The 20,672-nt window shown below is 50.5% G+C and overlaps 1 protein-coding gene and 1 long non-coding RNA gene across 7 annotated transcripts in view; one reads left to right on the top strand and one right to left on the bottom strand.

Annotated features, from left to right (window-relative positions):
- Positions 1–20,672, top strand: part of DENND2B (DENN domain containing 2B) — a 120,174-nt gene that overhangs the window by 75,031 nt on the left and 24,471 nt on the right. For 4 of the 5 annotated variants that reach the window (XM_003919814.4, XM_074401066.1, XM_010341691.3 and 1 more), the window contains exons 3-4: positions 8,016–9,275; positions 12,928–13,064. In XM_003919814.4, the coding sequence (XP_003919863.3) occupies positions 8,016–9,275; positions 12,928–13,064 (1,397 nt within the window). Of the gene's footprint in view, positions 1–8,015; positions 9,276–12,927; positions 13,065–20,552; positions 20,618–20,672 lie in introns of those variants that run through there. The other variant, XM_039470858.2, reaches the window with a different exon arrangement.
- Positions 7,696–20,410, bottom strand: LOC141584855 (uncharacterized). 2 transcript variants are annotated; one of them, XR_012518086.1, is made up of 5 exons: positions 20,325–20,410; positions 19,391–19,531; positions 18,049–18,302; positions 16,126–17,613; positions 7,696–7,934 (listed from the first exon to the last, which is right to left on the bottom strand). It is a non-coding gene; the product is annotated as an uncharacterized LOC141584855 (long non-coding RNA). The 2 variants fall into 2 exon arrangements; XR_012518085.1 differs by lacking the exon at positions 7,696–7,934 and having other exon boundaries at positions 13,732–17,613.

Genomic DNA, 20,672 nt, shown 5'->3' with positions numbered 1-20,672 from the left:
GGCATGATTTACAGTGTTCAAACACTGTTAGAGATTTACGTCATCTTAGCCACACAGCTAGTGCCTGGGGACACTCGGAGGACGTGTTGCCCGTGTTAAAGAACCTGGGCGCAGAGAACTGAGAGGACTCACCCAGGAGCACACCCAGAAAGTGACGGGCCCAGAACCCAGTCGGTGTGTCGCTTTCACGCCTGTGGGAGAGGGCCTCCAGGGCTAACGGCGACACCAGGCTGCCACAAGTGCTTTGTGTACCTTTCTCTGTTGTTCTTCCGCTCATACAGCACAAAGAGAGAGGCGGGCAAGTCTGTAGACAATGTCGTGAGCAGGCATACAGGAGGCCTAGGTTTTAATCATTCAGCACAAATAACAATTCCTTTTAAATTCTAGACACTTTGCAGGGGATATCAGCTTAACGAGATACTGTCACCACCTTCAAGTGGGTTCACTCATCACCTAGGAAGGGAGAGGAAACAGCATGGCAGAGTGAAGTGTTACATATGCCATCGCAGACATTTCCCCGTGGAGGCCTCTGCATAGGCCATCTCTGCCTGAAAGGGGGTAGGGTGTGAAAAAGCTAAGAGTTTGATGTGCCTACGGGTGGGATACAGGATTGAGATGGAGGGAAGAACAGTGTGGGATGATGAAGGGGAAAACAGGTAGGGACCAGCTCACGGGGGGGGGGGGGGGGCTTGTCAACAATGCCAGTGAATTTGCATTTTATTCTGTAGATACGAGGAGTTTCAAACATGAAAGTTTTGCATTTTGGAAAAATGTCAGAAGATGAGAGGATGGACCAGAACTGATTTAAGACTGAAGGCAGAAAGAGGAGTTAAGAGACCAAAGAAGTCGCAGTAGCTGTAGGGATGGGGAGGAGGGAGACACGTCTGAGAGATGTTCAGAAGTAGAATTGATAGGATATAGTCTTCAAGTAGATCAGTGTGTCTGGAGAGAGGGCTGGATCCCGATGCTTGAGGCGGGAGGGGAGAAAACTCTGACCTTTCCTCCCCTGTCTGGAATGAGTTGGAGAAAACACGCAGCATTAAAAGCCAGGGGAGGTGGAAGCATAAAGCAGCATAGGCATGAAACCGTGAGAGAAGACGTCCAGCGCAGGCAGTTGGGAAAGAGGGTGCTAGTGTGAGGCCAGCCCTTTCAGATGGGCACTGGGTCCCCACCTCTTCATTGCCTGCTCAAGGACGTTATTGCTGCATTTGTGTCCTCTGTGTCTGCACTGACAACTTTTCCCTCTTTGCTGGATCATTCCAATTACAGTCGCAGGGTTGGCATGGTGGTTGACACCTGTAATCCCAGCACTTTGGGAGGCCAAGGCAGGAGGATCACTGGAAGCTAGGAGTTCAAGGCCAACCTGGGCACCGTAGTGAGACCCCATCTCTAAAAAAAAAAAAAAAAAAAATAGCTGGATGTGGTGGCCTGAGCCTCTAGTCCCAGCTATTCAGGAGGCTAAGGTGAGAAGATGGCTTAAGCTCAGGATTTTGGGGTTTACATTGAACTCTGCACTCCACCCTGAGTGACAGAACAAGACTGTCAGAAAGAAGAAGAAAGAGAGAGAGAGAGAACGGAGGCAGAGGGAGGGAGTAAGGAAGGAGGGAAAATTTACAAGAAAAATGCTTCCGTTACACAATATTCTTCTCTAACTACTGTCCCATTTCTTTGTTCCGTTTTTAGGAAAACTCTCAGAGAGTTGTCTGAACTCTCTGTCTCCACTGCTTCTCCTCCCTTTTTCTTGAATTTTTGCAGCGAGGCTTCCCTTCTCCCCTCTTCACCAAAACCTCTCTTCGTCAGGTCACAGTGACCTGCATGTGTCAGATCATTTCTCTGTCCTCTAACTCAGTTGTTGGCAGGTTTGAGTCACTCGATCACTCTCTGTTTCTTGAGCACCTCAGGGTATCACTCTTCGTGGTTTTTTTTCTTTTCTCACTAAATGCTCTTCTCAGTCAGCTCAAAACGCTGGAATGTCCCAGTGCTTGGATTTCTTCTCTAGCTGTACTTACATGCTCTATAGCAGGCGTCCCCAAACTTTTTACACAGGGGGCCAGTTCACTGTCCCTCAGACCGTTGGAGGGCCACCACATACTGTGCTCCTCTCACTGACCACCAGTGAAAGAGGTGCCCCTTCCTGAAGTGCGGCGGGGGGCCGGATAAATGGCCTCAGGGGGCCACATGCGGCCCGCGGTGCGTAGTTTGGGGACACCTGCTCTAGAGGATCTCATTTGGCCATATGGTTTTAAATATCTCTGTATACAACTAATGACTCCGATACTGAAATTTATAACCCAGACTCTGTTCTACCAATGCTCAAGCCAAATATCCTGATGCTGTCCTAGACTCCTCCCTGTCTCTCTGACGCTCATCTTATCCATCAGCAAATCCCATTGGCCCAGCCCTCCAAGTAGACCTGTCTCCACCGCTACCCTTGTGACCCAAGTCGTCATAATAATCGCTTATCTGGATTCCTGTAGTGGCCTTCTAAATAGTCTCCTTGTTGCCACCCTTGTGCCCCTGCCCGTCATCCTCTGATGTGAAGTCAGATCCTGTCACTGTCCCGCTCACACCCCGTCAAGAGCTTCCTTCGCTTTGAGAGTGTAAGCCCAAGTCTTATCAGTGGCCCATGGGGTATTCTATGGTGTGGCTTCTGGTGTCTCTGCAGCTCATTTCCAGCCCATACTTTGTCATCTCCCTCCCTTTGGCCACATTGGCCTCCTTGTTGCCCCTGGAATACAGTAGGCATGTGGTGATCTTCGCCCTACTGCACTTTCTATCTGTAACATTCCTCCCCTGGATAGACACATTGCTCACTTCCTTCAGGTTGTGTTCATGTGTCCCCCTGGCAAGAGTGGCTTCCGTGACCTCCCTGTGTAAAACAGCAACTCATCCCCACTGCTCACCTCTGATCCTTTTCCCCTTCTTTATTCTTCTATATTGGCCCCTAAACCATCTCACAGAGTTGTTTTGTTTACTATCTGCTTGCTCTAAACAAATAAAGCAACTTGGTGTGCCTCCACTAGAATGTAACCTATAGAAAAAGAAACTTAGTTTTCAGTCTCTGCTGATCCTTTTTTTTTTTATTTGAGACAGGGTCTCACTCTGTTGCCCAGGCTGGAGTGCAATGGTGCGATCATGGCTCACCACAGTGTTGACCTCCCAGTCTCAAGCAGTCCTCCCACCCCAACCTAAAATAGTTCCTGGAATAGACTTGGCACTCAGTATTATCTGGTTGAATGGATGAAGAGCCAAAATGTATCTCTGGCCTGGTGGGGTTGCACACTGTGGTCTGGGTGGTAGGTGGCTTCCTTTGTTCAGATGCAGAGAAGCTAGCAAGGAGCTGGCCTAGAAACCGGGAAGGAGTGAAGTTAGAGACTTTCAGTGGCTTTGCTCCTGTGGTGGCGTCCGGAGGCACCACCAGGCTCTACCTTTCTCTTGGCACTGGTCTCCTCTTGTCCAACAGAATGATCTTACTTTCCCTCCTAGTCTCTGTTTGAGGAACTAAGAAACAAGTACATAGAGTGGGACGGAAGCCCAGAAATGAGCACCCTCTCCCACCCATGCCAGGGTATGCCACCTGCTGTGCAAAGTCCTTGTTATGGGGATCCAGGCACCCTGACACCCGGCTCCCATTGTGTCCTTCCTGAAGTCTCCCTAGTGTTCCCTCTCTAGGTGACAGACTCTCCTGACCCTCCTTCAGCCTGGAGTAAAGACTGATGGAAGCCCCGATTCTTAGGGTGGCTAAACTAGCTCCACTTCTAGGGAATACCCCCATAAGGGCATCAGAGCCTGTAGTAGTGACAGAGGGATCCAGTCCAGACATCACAGAAGCTGACCAGTGGGGAAGTGGGGAAGGCAGGCCAGGGCAGTGACTCTGCACTGGGATGGGATGGGCCAGTGATACACAGGTGTGGCCTTTCCCACCTGCATCTTTTTACTACTGCCTTGGAGCAAATCACTCCAAAACTTAGGGGCTTAAAACAGTCGATTGTTTCTCACATTTCTGTGGTTTTCTGGTGGTTCCTTTGCTGATTTCCCATGGGTGCACTCATGTAGCTGTGTCTCACGGGGTCCCAGGTGGCCTCACTCACGAGTCAGGCAGTTGTAGGCTGGCTGTTGACAGGGGTGTCTCGGTCACATTCCATGGGATCTGTAGTCCTCTGAAAAGCTAGACTGGCTTCCTTATATGACGGTGTCAGGGCAGCACTCCAGGTGGGTAAAGGGAGCTACTACAAGACCTCTTGAGGCCTCAAGTGTGGAATTTGGACAGCTTTTAATTTCCACCACCACATTGTGTTATACTCAAAGCAAATCACCAAGATCAACCCAGATTTGAGGGCAGAGAAATAGATTCCACCTTTCCATAGCCTGAGCTGCTGAGAATTCATGGCCATATTTAATTTACTCCCCTACCCCAATTGATAGTGTTCAGGATCCATGGACAGTGGCAAACTGACCGAGTTTCCCAGGTGATTATTCTGAAGAGTCAGCCCCTTGTGAATATTAGTAACGGAACACTGTGTGTTAGGCCCCAAGTTCAGCACTCGACAGGTCCTATTTCTGTTTCTCACAGTGATTCTCTGAGATATGTGATCTTTCAACACTCATTTTATAGTAAAGGAAACTGAGGCTTAGGGAGAGAAAATTACTTGCTCAGTTATGAAGCTTATAAGTGGCTACACTGAAACTTGAACTCCAAGGCTGTGATGTTCTTACCCTCTGTTGAGACTAGCTAGCTGTAACCTGATTTAAAAAAGACAGTTCTAATGATAATTAGCATTTCACATCGATGGTCTTGTTCATTCAGTATGACAACCCTGTTATGTGAAATGTGGGACAGTTTTGAAGAAATGAAACTGGATGCTCATGAGTCCATTACTAATAAGAGGTAGAATCAGAAATATATGGACAGATAACAGAGAATTCTCCCCTCAAGTGAGAATGTCACCCCCAGGAGGGCAGAACCTTATCTTTATTGTTTACCAGACCTTGGAGTGAGTCTGGCGCCTTCTCTGGGATGAACCCAGGGCTCCCAGGCTCCAGGCTGGCACAGGCAGGCCCCTCTGTGGTGCAGTACACTGGCCGTGGCCTGTGTGGGGAGGCTGGGGTAAGGGCAGCATGTGACGCCATGCGTCCCAGGTCAGCAGTGACACCAAGGACAGGACCTTCAGAAGAAAGGGCCAGTCTACTCTCTATTTTATGCTGCACGAGAGGGAAGAAATGAAACCTCAGTTCAAGCAGGGTAGGCATTGAGAGAAAGCTCTTAACCTGTGGGCATTTATTTGTCCTGGAACTGCTAAGAGAAGTTATAGAATCATTCTTTATGAAAGCGTGCTGGGATCAGATGGACCAGAGGCTCTGAGTTGTTTTCCTGTCCCAAGGAGCCATGCCTCATACTACCATCAGAACAATGGTTCCATGGACTGGCAAATTTTTTCCTGGGCAGCTGGGGAGACACAGGCCTAGGGAATCACATATCAAAGAGCCTGGAGCAGGTGAGGCATGTATAGTTTAAAAAGGCTTTCCAAGAGATTGTTAGTCTCATTAGGTGCTTGCCATCTCCCAGTAGAATGTAAGTTTCATGAGGACATGAATTTGTGTCTGTTTTGTTTATTCTATCTGGCACTTAGAATAGGCCTAGCGCAGAGTAGGTGCTCACTAAGTATTTGTTGAATGAGTAAACAAATACAAATCGTCCTCTGTGAAATGCATCTTCAGCTGAGAACTAAAACAGAGTCCTTTATGTAGCACAGGCACTCGTTTGCTTAGGGCAGGCGTCCCCAGACTACGGCCCCCTGAGGCCATTTATCTGGACTTCAGGAAGGGGTACCTCTTTCATTGGCGGTCAGTGAGAGGAGCACAGTATGTGGCGGCCCTCTAACGATCTGAGGGACAGTGAACTGGCCCCCTGTGTAAAAAGTTTGGGGATGCCTGGCTTAGGGGGCTGGACTGATGACCTTTTGTATTTATGGTTCTATCAAATAAGAGAGGCCTAAGGCCTCCATCAGTTGTGAGGAAGTTGTGATCTCCCCCCCACTGAAGCCTGGCACCTTGCCCTGCCACTCTCCACCCCAGGGAGGGCCGGGGCTTACTCTGTTCACACTTCCTCCCTGAGCAGAGCCTCTTTGGTCATCGGCTTGGCTGGGCACTGAATTTCTCTCATCTGTGCCCATGTACACATGGAATGGCTCTTGTTTGACTTGCCCACTGAAAAACAACTTAAGCATGTTGAGGTTTCCTGTTGATTGGGGGCAGCCAGAGGCCTGTGACCCAACTGGGAATTGTCAGCCAATGCCTGACTCACCCGAGCTCCAGTTTTCTGTGTGTGAGTGAACAGTGACAGCGGCCTGGCTCAGGGGCAGCTAGCTGCCTTCCTGTGGATGGCATGGCATTCTGGAGCCTGAGAGGCTGGGTAGCCCAGAGCTGAGGGCCACGGCCTTAGGGTCAGGTCGGCCTTTTACTGTGTAGTGTTGGCAAATCCTGCTGTTTTTGAACTGAAACTGTTTGGAAAGTGTTCTGAAAGCTGACAGTGGTTACCCTATTAGACAACTAGAAAAGTGTGCCCAAGAGGAAATATGCTCATGGTTCTCTTCAGTGAGCTCACCTTTCCCTTTTCCTTCCCTTTTCTGTTCATCATTCACCGAGCACCTTCCAGATGCTTTGTCCCTGGGCCTAGAAGAAATCATAGTCTAGTAGGGAAGACCAAGAAGTCCCTTGATACTTACAAGTGCTGTGACACAGGTGTGTCCAGTGCTGTGGGGATTTCTGTTGAGCTACCCCAGGGCCCTCCCTGGCAGTTCAGAAAGTGGCAGAGGCACTGCTTCCTCTTCAGAGAGGCAGCCCAGTGTAGTGGAAGTTCATGTCCTGGCTTCACTTACCCACTGAGTGACCTCAGGTGATGTATTAAACCTTTCTGTGCCTTAGTGTTTTTTATTTGTAAAATTAAGATAATAAACGTGATAATAACCTCATAGAATTTTCAGGAAGATTAAATGAGTTGACATATGTCAGAACATTTATTCAGAGCTGTTCCTGGCTTTTGCGAAGATCTGCATATAGATTTGGAGTTGGGACATGGTGGATGCTTCTTGGATGTCATGCCACTGCTGGAGGGTGGAGCTGCCTGAGGGGTGGCCTCCCCATCCCACCGGCTTCCTCATTGGCAGAGTGGAAAAGACTCTTTCCTGAGGGGCTCTTCTGACCTTTCTGAGGCCCTCAGAGATTCTAATTCTGGTCAGAACTCAACATGAACAAGCAAGATCTTATGTCTAGTAGAAGTCCCAGGGGAGACAGAAGCTTGTTAAGGGGAAGATCAAAGAGTTTGAGTGTCTTTTGGTGCTACTTCAGGGAGTGGTGTGTGAGAACCACCTTACCACCAGTTCACAAGAGCTCATCAGTGGCATCTCTTCTCAGCTCCACAGCCAATGATGTCACATTGGTAGCTCAGCCATAGTAGGAATATTTATGCTGCCAAAATTGGCAAATGCTACAAATCTGCTCTTGCCTAGAGAGCTGGTTGTTCAAACTTGGTTGGTTTTTTTTTTTTTCCCTTTTCCCTCTTTTTGTGGAGAGTCTCACTATGTTGCCCAGGCTGGTCTTGAACTGCTGGGCTCAAGCGATCCTCTCGCCTCTGCCACCCTCAGTGCTGGAATTACAGGCGTGAACCACCACACGTGCTGAGAACTGGTTGTTAAGCATGTGCCAGCACACCGCTGGGCTTCTGTGCTCTTGTAGGCAGATGCACACTCTTGGGATGCTCTCACTTGTCACAGAACAGGCGTCTGTTTCACACATTACTCAGGGTGTTTAGGGATGGTTTGGGCAGAGAGGCCTGTTGAGTTTGGCCTGCTGTGATTAAGGATATTGCTCTCCTTGAAGACAGCCTTGAAGGTACATTTCTTTTTGACAGTCCTCCATGAAAACGATGCTGAGCTCTGTAAAAATAAAACAGGATGCCACTGGTTGGTCAGCCACTCACTGCCATTTTCTTTTCCTTTGTTTTGTTTTGTTCCCAGGTCTCAGTCAGTCTCTCCACCTCCAGTTCTCTCCCCACCAAGGAGTCCCATCTACCCGCTCAGTGACAGTGAAACCTCAGCCTGCAAGTACCCCAGCCACTCCAGCTCCCGGGTGCTCCTCAAGGACCGGCACCCCTACACTCCTTCACCCCAGAATCCTCAAGATCCCTCCCCAGATACTTCCCCACCCACCTGTCCCCTCAAGACCGCCAGCTTCAGTTATTTGGACAGAAGCTCTTCGGCGTGCAAGAGAGAAGCCCAGAAGGAGAATGTCCAAGGTGCAGCCCAGGATGTAGCGGGGGTAGCTGCCTGCCTCCCCCTCGCCCAGAGTGCGCCACTTCTGGGGCCAGCGGCCAGCCCACGGGGCATCTTGCTGACCCGTGCCGGCACCCGCGCCCACAGCCTGGGCATCCGGGAGAAGATCTCAGCATGGGAAGGTCGCCGGGAGGCATCGCCCAGGATGAGCATGTGCGGAGAGAAGCAGGAGGGCTCTGGGGGCGAGTGGGCAGCCAGTGAGGGCTGCCCCAGCCTGGGCTGTCCCAGCGTGGTGCCGTCCCCCTGCAGCTCAGAAAAGACCTTTGATTTCAAGGGCCTCCGGAGGATGAGCAGGACCTTCTCCGAGTGTTCCTACCCAGAGACTGAGGAGGAAGGAGAGGCGCTCCCTGTCCGGGACTCTTTCTACCGGCTGGAGAAACGGCTGGGCCGGAGTGAGCCCAGCGCCTTCCTCAGGGGGCATGGCAGCAGGAAGGAGAGCTCAGCAGTGCTGAGCCGGATCCAGAAAATTGAACAGGCCCTGAAGGAGCAGCCGGGCCGGGGCCTCCCCCAGCTCCCCAGCAGCTGCTACAGCGTGGACCGGGGAAAAAGGAAGACTGGAACCTTGGGCGCTTTGGAGGAGCCGGCAGGGGGCGCCAGTGTGAGCGCTGGCAGCCGGGCAGCAGGAGTGGCTGGAGTTGCGGGGGAGGCGGGCCCACCCCCAGAGAGGGAAGGCAGTGGTTCCATCAGGCCCGGAACCCCTGGAAATAGCCCTAGCCCCCAGCGACTGCCATCGAAGAGTTCCCCTGATCCCGCTGTGAACCCTGTCCCCAAACCCAAGCGCACCTTTGAATACGAGGCTGACAAGAACCCCAAGAGTAAGCCCAGCAATGGTCTACCTCCTTCGCCCACACCTGCTGCTCCACCCCCCTTGCCCTCCACCCCAGCCCCACCGGTCACCCGGAGACCCAAGAAGGACATTCGTGGTCACCGCAAGTCCCAGAGCAGGTAACGCGTGCCCCTCCGGTGTCTTGTAGCTGAGTACTGTGGCTTTCTTTTCAATGGACAGTGCAAACCCAGAATGTAGGGTGGGTCACAGTAGTACTTTGTAAGCGCTGAAGTACTGAATAATTGTTAGGTGGTAGTTGTGGTAGTGAAAAATGAGATCATTCTGCTCTTACAAGATACTTGGACATGAGTGGGAATACTTACAAGATATTTGGGACCTGAGTGCTGGTCACTGAAGGTATTGGTTGGGTTTGGCCTTTGGGGTAGAGCTGGGCTGTGTCCCACCCCTGTCCGAGCTTCCTCAGTCCTCTGTCAGGAGTAGGTGAAGCAGGCAGTCCTTTGAGGACTAGTAAGATCTTAGCCTCCCTACCACCGGAAGTACCAGCATTAGAAATTAATGTCTTTGAATGAAGATTATCTGAATACTGCATTTTATCATTTACATGGTAGTGTCAGAAAATTTAATACAATTTCCTCTTTTGAGGTCCTCCTGGCCATATAGGAACCCTGGGCCTATATCAAGAGGGGATTATTGGGGAGATTGATGAAAAAAGGAGTAAAGCAGGAATGACCTATTCGGAGGCTCTCATTGGTTTCCCCATCAGTCTCAGGACTTCTAATCCCAGACTACCAAGGGCGGTCTCCCTAGTAACTTGGAGCTGGGGCTGTTGGAATTGGTGAAGGCTGGCAGGTGCCCTGTGCTCTGAATCAGGGTAAGCTGGGAGTGAGCTTCCTTTAGAAGACCCATCCTCCCAAACCTTATTGCCTTTCTCATCTAATACCACGTCAGATGAGTATTCAGGTTTGTTTCACTTGTGGGGATTCTTTAGTCTGCTCCCATATTCAGACTTCATCTAACATATCCCATCTCATATATCAGCTTTCCTGCCTTGTGCAAAAAGGAAGAAATCCCAAGGGTTCAGACTCCTGAGCCGAAACTGTCCGTGGCTAAGGGTAATCCTGTGTTTCAGTCCACCCCAGAATGCTCACTGGCTCTGTAATTCCTAAACAGCCTGCCAAGAGTGTTTGCTTTGTCCTTATGCATCCGTTTCTATAAACATTCATCTAGAGCCTGCTGTGCACTTAAGAGTGTGCTGGTCAAGAGGACACAGAGGCAAATAGGACGTGGTTCTTCCATTCAAAGACCTCATGGTCTGGTGCACAGATAAATCATAGATAACGTGACCCTTGGCAGTGCAGGAGGCTACAGAGACCCAGAGAAGAAGCATCTGAGTTAGATGGGGGAGAGAAGGGAGGCTCCTCATACAGGGAGTTGCTGAGCTAAATTTAGAAGAGCCAAGAGCAGTTGACTAGGTGACCAAAGTGAGTGGGGGAGAGTTCATCAGCCTGAAAGTTTTACACATATTCCACCCCACACTGCATTTATATATAATATATACACACATATGCTGTATATGGAGGAGTCCCTTCATGTAAGAATTAACTTAGTAAACTTAAATCTGTGCTCTTGGAAAAAGAGAAACAGTTCCAGAAGTGCGGTTTGTTCTGTAGGCTGGTTCACACAGTGAGCATGTTCCATGAGGAGTGGAAATGGTAAGTTTAAGTCTGTAATACCAGGTGTGATTCTTACATTTAATACACTTTTTTATTTAAAAAAAAAATGCAGTCCACGTGAGGTGGCTCACACCTGTAATCCCAGCATTTTGGGAGGCTAAAGTGGGAGAATCGCTTAAGACCAGGAATTCAAGACAGCCTGGGCAACATAGTGAGACCCCACCTCTACAAAAAATTTTAAAAGTTAGCTGAGTGGTTGCATGTGCCTATAGTCCCAGCTACTTGGGAGGCTGAGGAGGGAGGCTAGCTTGAGCCCAGGAGGTTGAGGGTACAGTGAGTATGATCACACCACTGCACTCCAGCCTGGGCAACAGAGCAAGACCTTGTCTCTCAAAAAAATCATCTATACATGTGTGTGTATAAAATGCAAGCCAACCCAACTGTTTCTTCTGGCGTTCAGCCAAAAAATAAATAAATAAAAACCTGTGGAGAAACTATTAGTTTTAATAAGAGACAGCATGTTGGTCCTCAGTGTGACACCTTCCTTGGGGATTTTCAGGGATAATTTGACTGAACATGATTTGCGTCTTATTTACTGATTTGAGGGCTACCTGCATAAGATGCTGACTCTACTGTAAATGCCAAAGAAAACTTGCTCTCACACGAACCCTGGTCCTGGGCTGACATTTGTGAACCACTGCGCTCAGCCATTGGATGTTTAACTAGTTGAGAATCTGGGCCAAAGACAGAAATTTGGGAGTCATCAAGATACAGATGGTAGATATGGCGATGGCCCCTGGTTATTGGGTCCCTAGAAAGTGCAGAGTGGGAAAGAATTTTTAAGATAGAACTCTCAGAGACCCTGGCATTTAAAAGGCAAGTGGAAAAGGAGAACCCCTCACAAGAATCTGAAAAGTAGTGGCCAGAGAGTTAGTTGAAAGCCAGGAGGGAATGTGTCATAGAGGCACAAGGAGGAGATGCCAGTGTAAAGAGTGTTCGGTTGTGTTGAGTGCTTAGGGAGTGGGGCAGCCAAGCTAAGACAAGCTATAGCCTTCAGGACACTTTTAGCCCTTTACCTGCACCCTAAGACTCTCAGGAGAAGTTGTTCAGTAAACAAGAGAAAAAGGACTCCATTGACTGAAAGGTCTGATGGTGCTGGAAAGAAGAGGGAGGTGTTAATAGGTGGGAGGAGGGATCCAGTCAGTGCCTTTCCTTTTCTCTCTCCCCAGCCTTGGAGAGGGAGAGGATGCAGTTGGGGTCTCAGAAGGAGAGGAGCAGAGAGTGCTGTGGGCTCAAGGTGTCTTAGGAGACAACAAGCTGTGGTCTTGAAATTGTACAGTAGGGAGGAAGGTTGTCCAAGGGATGGAAAGGAGCAAGCTGCTAGCTGAAGGGAAGCTGGGTGTTGGAAGCAGCTTCTGGCTGCAAGTTGGCCTCCCAGCTCCGCCTTGGCAGTGGTCTCATTTGTTTTAAGGGCTCCACCCTTCCTGCTTCAACAAACCACCCAGCACCAACTGCTTCTCCAACCCCCCGTCAGCCCTGAGCGGGACCCTCCCAGTGTGGAGCCTTCCTACCTGCTTAGTGCAGTGGTGGGAGTCCCCGGCTAGAATGCAGATGAAAATGTGAGTCCCCAGAGGTAGACCAGGGACTCAGTTCCAGTGGAATCACAGACAGTTCTCAAGGAGGACATTCTCTAGGGCTTGAGGCCACAATTAAAATTAATTAAGAGCTCAGGCCCTGGAGTCAGACATTGCCTCGAAGAATCCTGCCTCTGTCACTTCCATCTCTTCCTTTGCAAGATGCCACAGTACTAGTGGCACTGTTATGAAGATTAACAAGATGACACGTGTAAAGGGGCATTTGACACAGCACCTGGAACATCATGCTTTTAAGCTGGGGTAGTTGTTGTTACCTAATACCATTATTATTAGGAATAAGGCACATTGCAGGCACCCAGGCTGGGGCCTGTCAGACCATCTGTCTCTTCATTTGGATGGTAAGTTCGGATCCACCTTGATGCTCTTTCAGAAGCTGGCTTTATGCGGAGGGCCTGTGGTCTTTGCTGTTGCCACGGACATTCCCCAGCAAGGCAGCGGAGATCTGGTTCAGCAGGAATGACTCTTGTTCTTGTTATCCACAGAAAATCCTTCGAGTTTGAGGATGCCTCCAGTCTGCAGTCCCTGTACCCCTCTTCTCCCACCGAGAATGGTACTGAGAACCAACCCAAGTTTGGATCCAAAAGCACTTTAGAAGAAAATGCCTATGAAGATGTTGTGGGTAAGCAATGGCAGAGGTGGCTGCTGAGTCATCTCGAGGGGCTGTGGAGGAGCAGGAACAGGAGGAGACACCTAGGTTGACCTCACTCACTGTGGGCAGGCATGGGCCCACCTTCTGGAACTCCTCCTGGAAATGGGCATCAAGGGAAGCACCTGAGCAAAGACAGAGCAGCTTTGTGATTAAAAGCCTGGCTCTTGAATGAACTAAAAGCCTGGCTTTTGAATGAACTGAAATCCAAACGACCTTTGGGGACACAAGGAGAAAACCACGTCATTCCTTTCCTTTATTTTTGGAAGGCTTTGAAGTCCAGCAGGCACTCTTCCTTAGCTGTAGGTCCTTAGGCAAATCACTTAACTTTTGTAAAGAATCTGTTTTTCTCTTATAAAATGATGATGTGTCTATATTAACCATAACAATAATAGCAATAGTACTTCATGAGGTGGTTGTTAGAATTAAAGAAGAAAAAGACACCCACAGATTGAGTATCTGGTGTAGGCCTGCTACCTGGTCCGCGATGGCCATCTTCTTCCTGTGTTCTTTCATGGTGGAAGGGGCAGAGGGAATTCTCTGGGGTCTCTTTTAAAATGGCCCTAATTGGCGAAGGCCCTGAGCTCATGACCTGATCACCTCCCAGAGGCATGACCTACAGATGCCAGCACATTGGGGATTAGGTTTCAACATAGGAATTTTGGGGGGGCCGCAAATAGTCTGTAGTACAAACTAACACGTGTCATTGCCCCAGTTTCATGCATGCTAGCAGAAGACACGAGACCTCTGTGCCACTAAGGACGTTATTACTCATGGCACAGCAGGCAGCGTGAGCTGCATGTTCACTCGGGCTTTCCCTCGTGCATAAGTCCCATGGGGCGGTGTGGAGAAGGCCCCGGTAGAAGCTGCACACACTGTGTGTCTGTGTCCCTGCTGGGGACCCCAAGCTTAGGGGACCCCAAGCTTAGGAAACCCCAGTCTTTTCAGAGGCTGCTGACAAACCTGCCCTACTCTTGTCCTTGGAGGAGACATTGTCTTTATCATGCTGATCAGGAAACAAATCTGCCTCTTCCCTGAAGGGAGATACTATCTCTGACTTCCAAGGTAGTTTGCTGTATAATTACCCTTGAAATATAGTCTGGAACTGTCAGTTCCTCTTGCTCAGAAGAAGGGCAGAAATGCAAGACTCCATTGAGATTTGTCTTCCAACAGGTGGGAGGACATGGTATTGGCAAACTTGTGTTCACGGATCAGACAAATGATAGATGCTTTAGCCTGGGTTGCATTTTTTTTTTTTTTTGACATTTCATTCTAATTCTATCAGCATCCTCTTCAGTGAGGGGCTTTGATTCCCACTTAAGTGAAGTGTGCATGTCAGTGTAGGTCAGTGAGAAGAGAGAGAGGCTGTGTGCTTTCTGGCTCCTCTCTATGTCTCTCTGTCTTGCCTCTGTCTTGGACCTTGAAGCTGAAGAATGTGATCTTAGTTAACACATGACAGAGAGAAGTGGCCCAGAGTAGAGAGAACCCTCCAGATTCTCAGAAGCCTGGAATCTTATGAAGCAAGGGCCATCTGCTCCCTCATTTGAGCTGAGCCATCGGTTTCGTAGCTGTTTCCTTACCACTTGCTGGGCCAGCGTTTCTGGAGAGACAGCAGCCATGCTGGGACCCTCAGGGACACTGCTTTCCCAGGAACAGAGTGGATAGTACGTAGCCATGCAAAACTGGGTCACAGCAGGAAGACTGTAGGAGTGAGAGCCCTAGAACAGCAAAAGAGTTTGGGGAGGGAGGCCCTTTCCCTTACCACTGAGGAAAAGATAGCTTTGTACCGACAGGCCACCCAGAGCAGAGGTCAAGAGCTATGGGCCTCAGAACCAAAGATGCAGAAGCCAGGTGTAGACAGTTAAGGAAGATGCCCCAACTCCAGCCCATACCCCAGTTCTTCTCAGCCACCCAAGAGGCAGCCAGAGCTGCTCCTGTATTTCCTCACCTCCTTAGGCAAGACCAGCATCCCAGAGTGGAGGAAAGTCCTCCCGAATGAACGAGTAGGCAGAGGCCTAGACGCACTTGTCCTCCTCTTTCCCGTCTCTCAAACCTGGCCTAAGAAGGCCCAGGGAACAGTTCTGTGGCCCAGGACAGTTCTTTCAAAGTTCTGTCTCCAAGACACTGCCCCAAACAATCCTGAACAGAGCCCTGGATGGTGGAACTCTGGACAGGGAGAAATGGTTGAAGCTGTCCCTTTCTCAAATTACTTCAGTTCAGATGATACAAGAACGTATCCCCACAGGAAATCCTTCTCAGAGAATAGAGGATGAGAGGACCACAGGATAGTCAGCACCTGGCATAGTTAAGGGACATCAGAAAACTACAGCCCTCTCTGCTCATGGCAGCAGCCACACTGGGTACTCCTAGGGCCCTGGGTGGCAGTGACACATTACAGTTTCTGCCAAACTAGAGTGAATTAGAATGTACCCTGCAACAGGACGTAGGGAGGGGATAAGACCACAGAGCTGCCTCCCCACTCATTAGGAAGGACTCTCTTCTACTCTGGGTGTTGCTTGAGGAGTTCAAAAAAATATGGGAGCAGCTTGGCTGCCTCTTGGATGGCTGAGTACAGCTAGGGGTCAGCGCTATGTGGGCAAAAGGTGGAGGTAGCTGCTCACCTGGCTTCTGGATCTCTGGAGCATTTAGAGAATAGGAAAGAAGAGAGGGGGAAGATGCAGGAGAAAGGGAGTGGAGCAGCCCAGGTACCAGTTTGGAAATATACTCTATTGGGTGTTTGGGTTTTGCTCTGGCCTCATGGGGCAGGTGGGGGTGGTGTCCGGAGTCTACAGTTAGGACAGTGCCCTGGGCATGTTTTCCTTGTTTATGTCCCCACAGCAGCCCGGTCGGAATATCTGGGACCTGACTAGGGAGGCTAGAGGGAAATTCAAGGGAAGATATTTTCTTTCTTTTAGATTCTGATGGGTTTATTTCTTTTTCCTTCCCTGGAGACAGGCCCGGGAGTTTGGAGCTCCCTGCAAGGCTTCAGGGAGTGTCTTATTGCTGAAGTCGGAATGGCAGTTTCCCATCTTACCTCCAACTGATCAGTGGCTCTGACTTCCTGGGAGCCAGCTCTCTCGTCTCAGCGCAGCCTGTGCTCTGCAGGGTCAATGTTGACTCTGACCCTGCTGGATCAGGCTCCTGCAGGCATGCTGGGATGGAGCTGTTGGAGGCAGAGACCGCAGGGCTCATCTCCATCTTGGGTCCTGGCGATTGGACTGGAGTCCTGTCTGTCCTGTCTGTCCTTGGGGCCAGTTGGCCCCAAGATGAGCAACCCCCACCCCTCTCTGTGAGCAGTGGACTTGAATGGGGGTTGTGGAGGGTTGCTGGCCTCCTGCCTACAGTAGGCATGAAGCCTGAGGAGCTGGGGTGGGGTACTCCCAAATGTACTGAGGTTTACCCTGCTAACTTGCAGAAAAGGAGTTGCCTTGCTGTGTCCTGGGGGCCATTTCTCACCTGTCCCATCTGACATCTGCCCCTGGAAGATGCTGCTATTCTACAAAGCCTTATGTTTGCATTCTGAGCCTGACACTTAAAAATGCACCCAAGGAAGCAGTTTGTTAAGGAGTTATGTGGAGTGGCCTCGGCGCCTGGGCTGCATTCCTGCAGATTACTACTCCCATCAGCTAGCCTGGGCTGAGGGAGCGTTTCCAGGAACTTCAGTGGGATGCAAGCTGGGGACTGAGCCAGTCGGCCTGGACTGCAAAGCCTTTTGAGCCTCCACTCTCTCTGGCTGCTTCCCTCATTTGCCTCCAGGCTGGGAAACAGTAAGGAGCAGAGGGTACCCGCTGGGATGGAGATTGCAGAGGGAAACAAAACAGCCAAGAGGTGCAGCCCAGGGACGGTGCTGGGGCTGGGGCTGTCGAGCAATGGTGTCAAGGCTTGGAGGGTAGGCAACAGCCGGCCCCTGAGAGGTCCCAATCCGACCTGTTGCCAGGGGAGTTGGGCTCTTAGCCTGGCCCTTTCTGTCCTGTGTGAGAGAGGGAAAAAGGCTGAGAACCAGGAGAAAACAGCTGGTTGTAACCAAAGGGGGCTGGGGAGGGAAGCTGCAGACCCAGGGCCCTAGTGATGGGTGTGGTCCAGGAAGCTTAGGACTGTGTTTGGAGAAATTCTCAGTGCCTGTGCACATACATACACACACGGCTTTCCTGACTGGTTCTTCCAGTTGCGGAGGCAGAGGGGAAGGCAGTGTTGTATATGTGGTTAAGACCAAAGGAGTTTTGGTGAGGAGTGAGGGGTTGCGGGGAGGAGTGGGAGCAGGACCCAGAGGGGCTAGATTCTTACTTCAAGAGGATCAGTGTGACACCTTTCAGCTCTGACTATCCCCTTTTAGAATAGTGTAAAGCAGAAATTCTTGGTGATGCCTTTGTCCCTTATTTCGTCATCCAAGCTGGGAAAGGTTGAGACTTCTGGCTTCTCCAGCTGGACTTGATGAGCTGGGGCTGCCAAGGGCCAGGCCTTCAGGGAGGAGAGTCTACCTCTTCGTCCCTCTCCAAGGGTCACGTGGACTGTCCCGAGAAAGCTGTGTGGGCAGGAATGCAGGTGAAAATTTGCAGTCTGCCAGGCTTCCTGTCTCCCATTCATGCCCCTGCTTAATCTCCCATTCAGCCCTGGCTCCTTTAGCTCTGTCCCCCGTAGCACGTTCTACGCACCATCTCCCAGCCTACCGTCTCCTCCAACGCTGAGCCATTGCTTCGATATTTATTTGCTCTTAGCTGGTTCAGTTTAGTGGTCTAGGACTCAGGGTCTGCTTGTCTCTGTACATCTCTATCCCCTGGCCCCCTGTCTGCCTGGAGAGATGACTGGGAGTATCTATTTGAGAGAGCTCCTCAAGGGCAGTCAGGATGGTCCAGGAAGCTGGGAGTGGCAGATGGGTTAGGGATGTGAAGGGACCAAGCTGAGGCTGGGGAGGCAGGATATGGGCTGGGGCCGGCAGTCTGTTTGCTGGAGAACTGACCTGTGGCTTGTTTACATCAGAGAGGATGTTAAACATTGCTGGAGAAGAGAGGCTGGCACAGGGCTGGGCAGGAGGAGCAGGCCTTCCTGAAATCCAGAGACAGGACCATCTTGAGAACCTCATGCTGCTGGCCATTTTCCCCCAGCTTGTCAGTGATGTACACCAGCCTCGTGCATTTGTTACTTCCCTGGGCCTCAGTATCCTACGTCTTTTTCTTGGAGCTTTGGATTTTGTATCAATACTCAAAGCTCCTACTGTAGGGAAAAGAAGGAAGGAAAGAGGGAGTGAGGTGAAGGAGGGAAGGATGGGACTCATGAGTCTTGGGACTCATGTCATGCACTCAGAAGCCATTAGGAAGTTTGGAAAGCTCTAGCCAAAGCAGCAGTTCTAAGTGGGGGGCAACTTCACTCTTCCCTCCCTTCCTTCCTGCCTCCCTCCCTCTCCCTCTCTCCTCTCTTCCCTCTCTCCCCCTCAGGGAGCATCTGGCAGTGTCTGGAGACATTTTTGGCTGTTATAACGTAAGGAGAGGCGAATGTCTCCTGGTGGATAGAAGCCAAGGTTGCCACTAAGCATCCTAACAGTGGACAAGACGGTCTAGCACCACAAGAATTCTTCAACCCCAAATGTTAGTGACTTGGAGAAACCCCTGGGATTGAGATAAGGCTTCCTACAGGTTGGGGATGATAATAAAGACTCTGGCTGATCATGCAGCCCAAGGCAGTTTGGATTTGACAAGCTTGGCATAAATGTTCTCCCTGCCCTGATATGGACAGTGATGCACCGATCCTGTTTTAGGGAATCAGGAAGACCGTGTCCTGGCATTCTCTCTTCTTACACCCTCACCCCCTCATTCCTGCAGGACATATGTTAGGGAAGGACCAAGAAGTAGAAAATCCATCCCCAGCACCCCCCTAAGTGCCCCACAGTGGGGTAGGCTGGAGAAAACACACAGGGGGTGCCAGGTTTGCTATTTGGCTTCTTGCGACGGCTGCTGGGCCAGCTCCGCTTAGTCAGGGCTTTGGAATGGAGACAAGTCATTTTAAAAGCATGACTGTGTTACAGGAAAAGGTCTGCTCAATTGCTGGGGACTCTGCTTGGAGTTGGGAATCACTTAATCCAGTCCCAAATCCCAATGACCCATCTTTGACTCATAAGTTTACAGAGATTTATGTTGCTCCCACTGCAGTCTGTTTAGCTGTCACTGAAATCCTTTCTTCACACCCGCCCCCTAACTCTGTAAAAGCATTTCCTAAATTCGCCATGGTTCTGCATGATGGTAATAAGTGGATGCCACAATGTGGAGGGAGCTCCGCTTTGGAAATGGAGGCATCTGCAAGCATACCGGGCTTGGCTCCTCTCCCATGCCCTCTCTAGGAAAGCTTCGCTCTCAGCAGCCTTTGTTCTTGTCCTCCAGTCCTTCTACTGCCTGCTTCCTGGGGAGTGGGGTCTGAGCTCCACTGGCGCGTCAGGCACATTCAGGCATCTGTAGGACAAGTGTGGGACTTAGGGGTCACCCAGGCTCAATCCTGCTGCTGAGCAGAGGTGCTGGAGTGAGTCCTGCTCGGCGGCAGGAAGACAGGGAAAGGGGAGCAGAGAGGGCCGTGTTCTGACTTCCCCATGGACTCGTTCACCCCTGGGATTCCACCGCCAGGATTGAGCTGAGACTGACCCAGCGCATAGTGTTACTGTATTTTTTAAAAGGTATATGTTGGATGGGTGCGGGCAGGAGATATGGCTTGTGAAAAGGAATGTCTCTCAAATCTTCAAGGGCAGATAGTGTTTTGGACTTTTCTGAGATTTTCCGGTAATGCCGATAGAGTGCCTGCTGCCAGAGATTTTCGAACTCGTCCTGAGAAGCAAGACCTCCCCTCACTCCCACCCTTTAGCCAAGACTCCTTCTAAGCCTTTCACAGCTCCCCTGTGTCACAGCAGGGGAGTTTGTCCCAAAAGGGGAGTGATGATGGTTCTCTTTGTGCTGAGATCCACAGTTGAAGGAATAGACTGACACTGTAGTAAATGAGTCAGTGAACAATCATTACCCAGCACTTCCTCCTTGCCAATCACTGTTCTGTTCTGAGGTTGCCTCAGTGAACACCACGAAACCCTGCCCTAAAAGACTTGTTGAATGGCATCATAGGTGAGAGGGGGGCCTAGTGAAGTCCTGCTCCCTACAGTTCTGTGAATTCTTCCATGTCCACCCTCCAAAGTAGGTCCCCAGGGAGATCCCCTGAGAGTTGGGTGAAGGGACAGCCATGTGACCCGAAAACCCTTCCTACCTTGAACTATGTCATCTCTGGGGTGTTTGCAGCAGAGGGAAGGGAGCCAAGGAAAGACTCTTGGTGCTGGCTTTGTCCTCTGGCTGGGCACAGGCAGGGGTGGCTGAGCCAGTCTTGTGCAATCCCTGAATTTATAAAGCAGAGGCCAGGCGAGGCTGAGCTGGGCTGGGGGTGGGGGTGGGGGGGGCTCTGCTGCTGGACTTGGAGCCAGGATCTGTTTGTAGCCTCCCCACTGCAGACGGGCAGCTGCATGACTCATGAGCTGAGGGGCCAGGCAGAAGCCATTCTCTTTGGTTCACAGGAATTCTGCTTGTTTATTTGTGTGTGTGAGTTTGTGTGTTTCCTTCT

The sequence above is a fragment of the Saimiri boliviensis genome, chromosome 6 (genome assembly GCF_048565385.1).
Source record: "Saimiri boliviensis isolate mSaiBol1 chromosome 6, mSaiBol1.pri, whole genome shotgun sequence".
Taxonomy (NCBI): domain Eukaryota; kingdom Metazoa; phylum Chordata; class Mammalia; order Primates; family Cebidae; genus Saimiri; species Saimiri boliviensis.
This window is presented reverse-complemented; position numbering and strand designations above follow the sequence as displayed.